This window comes from Octopus bimaculoides, chromosome 6 (genome assembly GCF_046866305.1).
Source record: "Octopus bimaculoides isolate indiv1 chromosome 6, ASM4686630v1, whole genome shotgun sequence".
Taxonomy (NCBI): Eukaryota; Metazoa; Mollusca; class Cephalopoda; order Octopoda; family Octopodidae; genus Octopus; species Octopus bimaculoides.
In genome coordinates this window covers 99068338-99080547 of record NC_142933.1, presented here as the reverse complement: position 1 = coordinate 99080547, position 12210 = coordinate 99068338, and the positions used below count along the sequence as shown (strand labels likewise).

The following is a 12210-nucleotide window of genomic DNA, read 5'->3' as shown; positions in this document are numbered from 1 at the left end:
GTGAGATGGTCATAATTTTTTCAGATGTATTAGGCGTAGGAGTGGCTGTGTGGTAGGTAGCTTGCTTATGAACCGCAAGGCCTTGTGGGTGGATTTGGTAGACGGAAACTGAAGGAAGCCCGTCGTATATATATATATATATATATATATATATACGTGTGTGTGTGTGTGTGTGTGTGTGTGTGTGTGTGTGTGTGTGTGTGTGTGTTTCTGTGTCTGTATTTGTTCCCCCAACATCGCTTGACAACCGATGCTGGTGTATTTACGTCTCCGTAACTTAGTGGTTCGGCAAAAGAGACCGATAGAATAAGTACTAGGCTTACAGAGAATACGTCCTGGGGTTGATTTGCTCGACTAAAGGCGGTGCTCTAGTATGGCCACAGTCAAATGACTGAAACAAGTAAAAGAGTAAAAGAGTAAAGACGTTGGGTAAAATTAAAATGAAACAGTTCCAAAAAGAAAAGAAAATCAAATAAGTTATCCAATATGACGAAAATTTACTTCCAAGATATTTGCTATTAGATGAAAGATTGTAGCAGGAGAATTAATATGCTTTCTACTTTCTAAGGCACAAGGCCTGAAATTTGGTGGGGAGGGGGCTAGTCGATTACATCGACCCCAGTGCTTCACTTGTGATTATTTTATCGATCCCAAAAGGATGAAAGACAAAGTCGACCTTGGCGGAATTTGAAGTCATAACGTGAAGACGGACTAAATACCGCTTAGTATTTTGCTCGGCGTGCTAATGATTCTACCAGAGCAAAAGGAAATTTATCTTCGACCACGTTTTATTTCACTTAACAGCATTTACGATTTATAAATAGATGAATTTGTATGAATTAAGAAGTATTTGTCAAAGAGAGAAAGAGAGAGAGGGGAACATAATTCCTTTTGGTGACGGGAATAATATTTGGGTGAAGAAATTGAGAGATAAAACAGTAGCACAGCTGTTGATGGGTTGGACCGCCCTGGATGATGCTTTTATGCTGTATAAGCCTGTACAGGATGTATTAGATCTAGGAGTGGGGACGATAAATTCAAGGGCTGTCCCGGCGGCATACACGCACAAGCTACGCCAATGGGATGAAAACTGCTCTATCAAACAGGAAGCTGAAAGCACCCATAACCCCCAGTTACATTAAGCCATATATCCCCATAATGAGTTGAGTTTTCACCTTTTTATATGATTTCCTCAATAAACTCTCAACTTTTCTGGCGGCAATTTTAGGCACGAAAATTAACCTTTCCCGTCAAACTAGTATGTCTTCCACAAGCTGACGTCCGAGATGCTTGCCTCAATATATCCACTTGTAGTATTGTTGTTTACCAACGTCAACTATTTTTGGTATAAACAGTCAAATATTCGTTATTCGTCAACTAATTTAGTTTTACAACTTGGACATTCAGGTTCGAAACTCAAGAAAAGTTAACTGCAACGTTGTCTTATATTGATCTGAAGCATATATTGGTCACGAAAAGAAAAGAGAAAAAGAAAAAAAATGTGTCATGTATGTGTCGTGTGTGCTATTTCTATAGAATTAATTGCTGTAAGTAAATCGAAACAGATTCAAGCAGGAATGGGCGGGGAATAGGTTTACCGTGAACTTAGCTAAGAAGTTTGTCCCCAGATCTAGAAATAAAGTGACTTCTTAATTTAGTAGGATCAATGGAGAAACGTTACTCGAGAGGGTACGTGGCTTGGAGATCAGGGAGCTTCTTCAAGCCGAGTCCCTACTTCTCTGCATTGAGAGGTCACAGCTCCGATTCTACGGATATGGGATCAGAATGACGCTGGCTAGAATCGCAAGGTGGACTCAGCAAACGGAGCCCACCGACAGGTGGTCTACGGGTAGAACAAGGACGAGATGGTTGAATAAAATCCATAGTTTAAGTTGGCAATTTCTTGGAAATCCTGCCAGAGTGTGTAATGACGCTTACTTCTTGTCGGACCCTATGGAAGAGATGCCTAAGGACTCCGCACTCGCAACCTTCCCAAGAATAGTGCGCAGAGAAGATGGATGGATGGATGGATGGATGGATGGATGGATGGATGGGATTTAGTATGGAGTCTTAAAATAATAGAAGGGAAGTAATTGGCCGTCATAACGTCCAAAACCCTGAGGCGAATTTTCCTGCAGCAAAAATGCTTGCGGCAGACTTTCCGGATACGTATGCAGCCATGTCAGCGCATCACATATTTTAAATTAAATACAAGACATCAACAAGAACTCACCCGTTAAACGTGGTCGTTCCTACTTTATTAGGAGGTTTTCTTTCTTCCCCTACTAATTCATCATCAGAAATAGGACGGTTGATAGCTTTGTCGAAATAATATAAACGATCAATGAAAGTGCTGACTTCATTTCCGGTCACGAGTCCATCCACCGATTCTATGCCACTATCGTTTCTACCAGATTTATTTATTTTACCCGAAGGCAAATTGAGAGGCTTTTTTGACACCTCATCTGTCTTAGCTTTGTTAATCTCTTTCATATTAGCCCGCTTTCGTTTCATCTTCTTGCTATCTGGATGATAAGGGAAGCATAGCCTTGGCACCGCCACTAACAGTATCACCGTGTAGAGTAGGAGGAAGCTGAGGCAACTTAAACAGGCGACAATTATCAATCCGGTGGATGAGAAAAGTTTTTCTTTCTCGGAGCAAGCTACTTTTGTAACCGGTTGAATCCCGGAAGCTTCAGACTGAGATTTATTCTCGGCAGATCGTCTATGAGCGTCAGAAAGCAAAAGTGTTTCTTTTTGAAGATCGGCAGCCATAACTGGAGAATCAGGAAACGGAAGGGTTTCATACTGGAAGGTCGTTTGGTCTTGGACTTTCACGAGGCTCAACGCTGTTAGAGAGAAGAAGAGAAGGTAGTAAATAAGAATATATATATACATTATTATGATTGACCGTTGACTGAACACTATTCAATTTTTTTTCTCCGTGTTTTTCTCCTTGTCTCCGTATTCTTTCTGTTGAAGAGCGTAGCTCGAAACGTCAAAGACTTTCCGTATTCCCGAGCGTCATACTAATATATACTTTTGTTATTTACACCACCTGTCCTCGTCTGTTGTTATTATTTGTATATTCTCCCATATATATATATGTATATATATATACGAACGTCCGCGCGCGCGAACAAGGAACTCGTGCAAAGTGAGATAAACTCCGGCATATTGCATTACTTACGGTTGAAATACAAAGAAAGAAAGAAAGAAAGAGAAAAGAAAGGAAGAAGGAAAGGGAGAAAGAAAAAAGAAAGAAAGAAAGAAGAAATACAGAAGAAGGAAGGAAGGAAAGAAGGAAAGAAAGAAAGAAAGAAAGAAAGAAGGAAGAAAAGAAGGAAAGAAATAAAGGAACGAACGAACTAAAGGAAAAATGGAAAATAAAAAGGATGGAAAAAAGAGAAAAAAGAAAGAAAGAAAGAAAGAAAAATAGAAAGAAAGGGAGGAAGGAAACGTGTATGTAAGTATGTATGCATGTATGTATGCATGTATGAATGTATGTATGTATGCATGTATGTATGCATATGTATGTGTGTACGTGTGCATATATGTATACTTACATGTATATGCATACATATATATTTATGCACACACACACACACCTTCACACACATTCGCGCCCACACACACAGACACACACACATACTGTAACATATTAGTAACACATTCTTGGGTGGATATAAAATTGTGAAATCTTTTACCAAGATATGAAAAGCAGAATGGAATGCGCGTATGGGATCACCATGTCGCGCACATATGGTTGCGATGCATGTGCCTGGTGTACCCTTATCAAACGGGTAGTCATGATGGGTATATTGGGCTTCGTATATCTTACCCCAGTGTCACTTTGATGGCATGCACTGCCACTTCTATTGTGGCTTCATGGAATTGATTGTGTAGTCCTTTCTTGCACAATTCTTCTTCATGTCCTTTTTGTACTTCTTCCTTTGTTTCCCCTTTTTTCTCTGCTCTCAAAACTCCCTCGGGATCTTTTTTAAAACGGGGGCCACACTTTTCATTAATGTTTTACGTAGTGTTTTTGGTACCGAAAGACTTTCAAACTTCGTATACTTATCTATTTTGTGTTATAGAACAGAAAAATATTTTTGTATTCGAATTTATTTCATGTAAAAAATTGTCTTATTTCGATAATTTCAACCAATCACTGACAAGTATTCAGTTGTTTTACATTTACTCCTTTGGCTGATTAAGCGGTGTAAAGCGTATTTAATCTCCATAACTTCTGACATTTGCAGAGAGGCAACACGTGTGTTCGTTTTCCTTCGTTAAATTTGCTTTTTTTCATTTTAAATTTGCTTTTTTCATTTTCTTTTTTTTTTTTGCTTCGTTTTATTTGCTTTTTTCATTTTCTTTCTTTTTTCTTCGTTTTATTTGCTTTTTTCTTTTTAAATTTGCTGTTTTACCCTAACCCTACGGTTAGGGTTAGGGTTAGGGTTAGCCTATAATAGAAAGGTTTATTAGCTACTGCCAATATGCTTCAGCCATTTTTTGACAAGGAAATAATAATTTTATCATCGATAGAATTGTTTCAGAATCGTTTGTTTATGTAGTCGGCACTTAATGTATATCGGCTGAATGGACGTCAGTGATTGGTTGAAATTACAGAAATACAACTTTAACATGGAATAACTTACGGATTTCTTTTTTTTTTTTTAAGAAGACTAAGAGAAAAAGATGTTTTATATGACACATTCTACCAGTGTTCCAAGTTTCAAAGTGTTTCGTTAAGAAAATACTGTGGCCCCCGTTTTAAAAAAGATCCCTCCCTCGTTCCTAACTGTCACTAACAAGGTTACCTTATTTTGGGCTAGGTATCTCATTAAGTTATCGCTTATTATTATTATTATTATTATTATTATTATTATTATTATCATTATTATTATTATTGAGTGAGAGAGCAATGCATGTTATCAAACTAACACTGGGGTACAAATATGCGAAGCCCAATATACCCATCATGACTACCCGTCTGATAAGGGTACACCAGGCACATGCATCACAACCATATGTGCGTGACATGGTGATCTCATATCAAAATTATTATTATTATTATTATTATTATTATTATTATTATTATTATTATTATTATTATTATTATTATTATTATTATTATTATTAAGTTATTCCGTCCGTCGCTAGGTTCTGAGTTCAAATTCCGCCGAGGCCGACTTAGCCTTTCATCCTTTCAGGTTCGATAAAATGAGTACCAGTTGAACACTGGGTCGTTCCCAGCTGCCCATGTGGCAAAAATTTGTAATAACAATTATTATCATTAAAGCAGCAAGCTGGCAGAATTGTTAGCATGCCGGACAAAATACTTCGCGGCCTTTCGTCTGACTTTACGTTCTGAGTTTAAATTCCACCGAGGTCGACTTTGCTTTTCCTCTTTAACGAACAGAGGCGATGTAATCGACTTCCACCCCACACCTCAAAATTGCTGGCTTTGTGCCAAAATTAGAAAGAATTATTTCTAGTAGAAGTTGTTGTTATCGTTACTGTTGTTATAGAAAAAATAAAATATTCTCACGGAGAAAAAAGAAAATGTCTGTTTTGTGGAAGATAAAGACAATTGAATCTTCATGTATCCGTACTTGAAGATAACAAGTCATTTTTTAAGTGGGTCTTTTTGCCGCCTCTCTCTTCTATTTTGTAAACAACACTCCCGTCTTTGACGTTCGTACAACTACAGGTATAAACGACAACCGATATAGGACAATGTCGAAAGATGTTCATCTGTTTGATCCCCGCTTCCGACATGATCACGGTGAATTGTAACTAAAACACACACTCAAGGATCTCTTTAAATGTCCGAGGTAACAATCCTGTGGAGTGAATGATCGACATGAGGCAAAATAGCATCACCTTTGACAATACTATATATTTCTTTTGACAAAACACACACACACACGCTCACACAACGCATATACACATGAAGATGAAGTGAAAGGAAGCTAAAGGCAAGTAACTTCATGTGGCCAGTAGTAGACTGGGGCCATGCTGGGGTACCGCCTTAGAATTTTAGCCTGAAATTTATTCTGTCGGTCCCTTTTGCCGATCCGCTACATTTCGTGGACGTAAGCAAACCAACACCGGTTGTCACGCAATGGCGGGGGACAAACACAGACGCAAAGACATGCACGTGGGCAGGCGCGCGCGCGAACACACACACACACATATACGAAGGGCTTCTTTCAGTTTCCGTCTACCAAATCCACTCACAAAGCTTTGGTCGGCCCGAGGCTATAGTACGAGACACTTGACCAAGGTGCCAGGCAGTGGGACTGAACCCGGAACCGTCTGGTTAAGAAGCAAACTTCTTACCACACAGCCACCCTGGTGCCCATGAACAACAAAGGTGAATGAAGGCGTTGTAAATAACATGCGAAATAAATATTTAATTTCTTGAAAATATTTCCGCCATTTCCAAACGAAAAGATTCAGAAATTCTCCAATTGACAACATACCACTGAGAAAAAGATAAACACGTGCGCGCGCACACTTACAGACACACATGCATAAATTAGGGATCTTTTTTAAAACGGGGGCCACATTTTTCATTAACGAAACACTTCGAAACTTGGAACACTGGTAGAATGTGTCATATAAAACATCTTTTTCTCTTAGTCTTCTTAAAAAAAAAAGAAATCCATAAGTTATTCCATGCTAAAGTTGTCGTATTTCTGTAATTTCAACCAATCACTGACGTCCATTCAGCCGATATACATTAAGTGCCGACTACATAAACAAACGATTCTGAAACAATTAACCCTAACCCTAACCCTAACCCTAACCCTAACCTTAGGGTTAGGGTTAAAGCAAATTTAAAATGAAAAAAGCAAATAAAACGAAGGTATGGAGATTAAATACGCTTTACATCGCTTAATCAGCCAAAGGAGTAAATGTAAACAACTGAACACTTGTCAGTGATTGGTTGAAATTATCGAAATAAGACAATTTTTTACATGAAATAAATTCGAATACAAAAATATTTTTCTGTTCTATAACACAAAATAGATAAGTATACGAAGTTTGAAAGTCTTTCCGTACCAAAAACACTACGTAAAACATTAATGAAAAATGTGGCCCCCGTTTTAAAATAGATCCTAAATTAGTATAGCTCAAGTCATTTGAAATCATACTCCGAAACCTTTACCGAGGGCCATGTCCGCTGGCTAAAGAGAGGCTATAAGTATATATTTGTACGTTTGCGCGTGTGTTCGTGCGTGGGCATATGTGTATGTATATGTGGTGAAGGCGCGTGGCTTAGTGGTTAGGGCATTCGACTCACGATCGTAAGGTCGTGAGTTCAATCACCGGCGATGCGTTGTGTCCTTGAGAAAGACACTTTATTTCACGTTGCTCCAGTCCACTCAGCTGGCAAAAATGAGTAGTACCTGTATTTCAAAGGGCCGGCCTTGTCACGCTATGTGTCACGCTGAGTCTGCCTGAGAACTGCGCTAAGGGTACACATGTCTGTGGAGTGCTCAGCCACTTGCACGTTAATTTCACGAGCAAGCTGTTCCGTTGATCGTATCAGCTGGGACCCTCGTCGTCGTAACCGACGGAGTGCTCCTCATGTATGTGTGTGTGTGCATATGTGTATGCATGCATCTGTGTGTGTGTGTGTGTGTGTGTGTGTGTGTGTGTACACAGATATCTCAATAGTAAATAGACACTAGCATTCTTTTTGAAAGATTTATTCCTAGAACCAAAATAATACCATTTGATACATTTAAATAATTTTTAATTATGAATTAAATAAAGGAAAAAGTTCGTTATATAATGTATTAGACATTCGGCGCAATTTTATCTCACCTTGCTCAAACCAAGAAAGTTATATATAAAAAGAAAGTTCGTTTCTACTCTAGAAACAAGGCCCGAAATTTGGGGGAGAGGACCAGTCGATTAGATCGACCCAGTACGCAACTGATACTTAATTTATCAACCCCAAAAGGATGAAAGGCAAATCCGACCTTGGCGGAAATTGGACTCAGAACATAAAGACGGACGAAATACCGCTAAGCATTTCGCCCGGCATGCTAACGTTTCTTATTTCTTTACTGCCCACAAGGGGCTAAACATAGAGGGGACAAACAAGGACAGACAAAGGAATTAAGTCGATTACATCGACCTCAGTGCGTAACTGGTACTTTATTAATCGACCGCGAAAGGATAGAAAAGCAAAGTCGACCTCGGTGGAATTTGAACTTAGAACGTAGCAGCAGACGAAATACCGCTAAGCATTTCGCCCGGCGTGCTAACGTTTCTGCCAACTCACCGCCTTTATATAACGAGTACGTTACAGCATATAGTATTGTGCATGAAATAAATGCTTCTATGAAATACAAGCAGATTCGAGATCAGCAAACGTATGTTACTGCAAATAAAACTGAAACTCTTAAAATACTGACAAGTGAAACAGATTTGTAGCAGATATCTTTACAGTCTAATGAGGACTTCCATGCGAAGATGCTGGGTCAAGAAACTTGCTACTGCGGTCTGAGGCCAACCAAAACCTTGTGAGTGGATTTATCAGACGAAAACTGAAAGAATCCTGTCATATATATATATTCCCACTGCGTGACACTTTGGGCAAGTGTCTTCTACTATAGCCTCGGGCTGACCAAAGACTTGTGAGTGGATTTGGTAGACGGAAACTGAAAGAAGCCCGTCGTATATATGTATATATATATGTATGTGTGTTTGTGTGTCTGTATTTGTCCCCCCACCATCGCTTGACAACCGATGCTGGTGTGTTTACGTCCCCGTAACTTAGCGGTTCGGCAAAAAGAGACCGATAGAATAAGTACTAGGCTTACATAAGAATAAGACCTGGGGGCGATTTCCTCGACTAAAGGCGGTGCTCCAGACTGAAACAAGTAAAAGAGTAAAAGAGTATATATATATATATATATATATATATATATATATATATAAACACGTATAGATAGATAGATAGATAGATAGATAGATAGATAGATAGATAGATAGATACGTGTGTGTATGTGTGTATGTTTGTCCCCCCCCCCCCATGGACCATTGCTTGACAACAGATGTTGCTGTGTTTACGTCCCCGTAAGTGCAGGCCTGGGTGAAGTCTGTCTTTTGGGGGTTTTTGTCTTTGTGTTATTTTGGAGGACGACTGTCGGTTACCCATGCATGCAAATCTCTCTTTTCCTCACCATTGATATTTATCCAATGAAAAGGCGACCAACTTGAACTGATAGAGCAAGCACCAATGTCTTCGTAAACGTTGCTATCAGAACAGAACGCATAGAGCTGGAATAGATACTGTATGATATCTTGCTCCACCCTCTAATAACTCCGCAAAAACCGCCACCCCAAATTGATACACTTTTAACGATTCTGTTTGAACTCAAAATGTAAAGAACCAGAAGGAATACCGCTCAGCATCTTCTCTTTCCGACGCTCTAACTATTCTGCTCGCTCACTGTTATAGAGTAATAAGGAGAACTCCATCGGTTACGACGACGAGGGTCTCACCTGATACGCTCAACAGCTTGCTCGAGAAATTAGCGTGCAAGTGACTGAGCACTCCACAGACACATTTACCCTTAACGTAGTTCTCAGGGAGATTCAGCGTGACACAGAGTGTGACAAGGCTGGCTCTTTGAAATACAGGTACTACTCATTTTTGCCAGCTGAGTGGACTGGAGCAACGTGAAATAAAGTGTTTTGCTCATGGACACAACGCGTCGCCGGGAATTGAACTCACGACCTTACGATTGTGAGCTGAATGCCCTGACCACTAAGCCACGCGCTTTCACCATATATAGAGTAATATTAACAACAACACCAGTTTCTTGGACCAGCCACGAAGTCTATATTTGGAGGATGTGCTTTGGAGATTTTTCAAGGATTTTAGTGATGTAAGCTAAATGCTTCCAATAAAGATTTGAAACTGTGTTTTGGTTTCGGTTTATCAGAAGTTGAACACTTAACCTCCAACACTTACCACAAGACTCAGAGTCAAAAATAGTACTAATAATTAGTGACTCAGACTCAAGATTCACAAAATATATTAGTATAGCAATGCCAATAAAATTAACACGTTAACCGCCACGGCCTGTTACTGAACCTTATCGATGACGTCGAGTATTTCTGGCCATCGAAATTTTTCTTTCCCGCGAGAGTTCTGGACCTCAGTAATTGCATACAACCAATCAGAGCTCACCTTGAAAATCCACATACTGTGTACTACTACAGTACAGCCAGTCAGGCATAGAATTGTATATGTCACTCTGTGAGTACAGCATAGCAGGTCTTACATAAGTACCACATTCCCCCCACCACCACCAACACCATCCTCATAGATCAATTGAGCACCATCTCTATATGGTGCTAACATTAGGTACCTATGCTCAAACTGAGATTAGTGATACTGCATTACCCATTGATATATGCTAAGAGGGCGCAATACGACACAGCGCCATATTCTCTTTTTCTTTTACTCTCTTTTTCTTTTACTCTCTTTTTCTTTTACTCTCTTTTACTTGTTTCAGTCATTTGACTGCGGTCATGCTGGAGCACCGCCTTTAGTCGAGCAAATCGACTCCGGGACTTATTCTTTGTAAGCCTAGTACTTATTCTATCAGTCTCTTTTGCCGAACCGCTAAGTTACGGGGACATAAACACACCAGCATCGGTTGTCAAGCAATACTAGGGGGACAAACACAAACATACACACACACATATACATATATATATACGACGGGCTTCTTTCAGTTTCCGTCTACCAAATCCACTCACAAGGCTTTAGTCGGCCCGAGGCTATAGTTGAAGACACTTGCCCAAGATGCCACGCAGTGGGACTGAACCGGGAACCATGTGGTTGGTAAGCAAGCTACTTACCACACAGCCACCCCTGCGCCTAAGATTAACACCAACATTTTAAATTAGGAATGTACAAAATCAGTCAAAAAATTAGGAACCTACACTCATTTACATTTTCTAGCTAATTACACAAATTAGCAACACTTATGGCATCGTCGGTGAGCAGCCCTCCATTCACTTTATACATAAAATTTCACATTTGTCTCCCCTATTAACCCGTTTAGAACAGTTGGATTTTGCTATAACGCCCATCTCCCACTGAACTCAACCAGAGTATTTTCGTGACTAGGTGAACATTAGTTTGATAGTTGAGCTCTGTTTAGCTGTATGCAAATGAGCTCATAACTAAGGTCCGAAACCCTCGTGGGAAAAAATTTCGCTTCCGACCACATAACATATTGTTTAATTGCAAAGAAATGTAATTTTTAAGAATTTTTACAATATTTCATAATTAAACATTAATATTTAGCACTCATGTTATTTAAATATTCTCGAAGCCATGTCAAAGATACAGACTAAAATATTTTTTCAAATTATGAAAGTACACCACCGGTGGGGAATATGGCAGTTGTGTGAAGTTAGCAATCAAACACTGGTGGTAATTGTGGCAGTTAACGTGTTAGTGTTAACTGTACCGAAAAGGAGGACAAACATATATACAGTAGTCAGGAAACACATACAGTAGCTAGGAAACATAAATATATACATATACATATAACATATACAGAAGCTAGGAATCAGCAACTACAGCATGGATTAGCGATGGCATTTACCTTGAGAATTATCCAACAGCACAACGTGACAAAAGATAAGGCAGAGAGCAACAGGTTGTAAAGCCATTATTTGTGGGTCCGATAATGAAGTGAAGAAATCAGCGTTGGGTGATACTCAAGATATGCTTGCCTCAATGAACTCCGCAATAATCGTTACTTCGTCCTTCCGACGATCTTCTGTTGGACTAATTTCCGCATTTGTGTAAATGTATATATGTTTATGTTTGTAAGTGTAGTCAAGAGCCTCGTTCGTTGGGGAAATACCATACAAACATATACACAATATTCTGAGAATCAAATTTACCGGAAAGTGGATAAATTTGATAATAATCTCAAGGATTGTCCAAAATACATTTTATAACGAGGAGTGTCCAAATTCGCATTTGAATATGTTAGTGTATATGTACGTGTGTAAATGTATAGCTGTGTGTGTGTGTGTGTGTGTGTGTGTGTGTGTGCGCGTGCGTGCGTGTGTTTGTGTTTTAGTGATTTTATATTGCACATGTATGTATGTGTGGATCAGGACGTGAGAATTCCGTGCTACACAGGAAAATAA

At 39.3% G+C, this 12210-nt stretch overlaps 1 protein-coding gene across 1 annotated transcript in view; it reads right to left on the bottom strand.

Annotated features, from left to right (window-relative positions):
- Positions 1-11945, bottom strand: part of LOC149135342 (uncharacterized) — a 14065-nt gene extending 2120 nt beyond the window's left edge. Inside the window, exons 1-2 of the mRNA XM_089354354.1 lie at positions 11655-11945; positions 2234-2849 (exon numbers count right to left, since the gene is read on the bottom strand). Coding sequence (XP_089210480.1) covers positions 2234-2849; positions 11655-11721 — 683 coding nt within the window. The 5' untranslated portion in view covers positions 11722-11945. The remainder of the gene's footprint in view (positions 1-2233; positions 2850-11654) is intronic.
- Between the last annotated feature and the right edge of the window lie 265 nt (positions 11946-12210).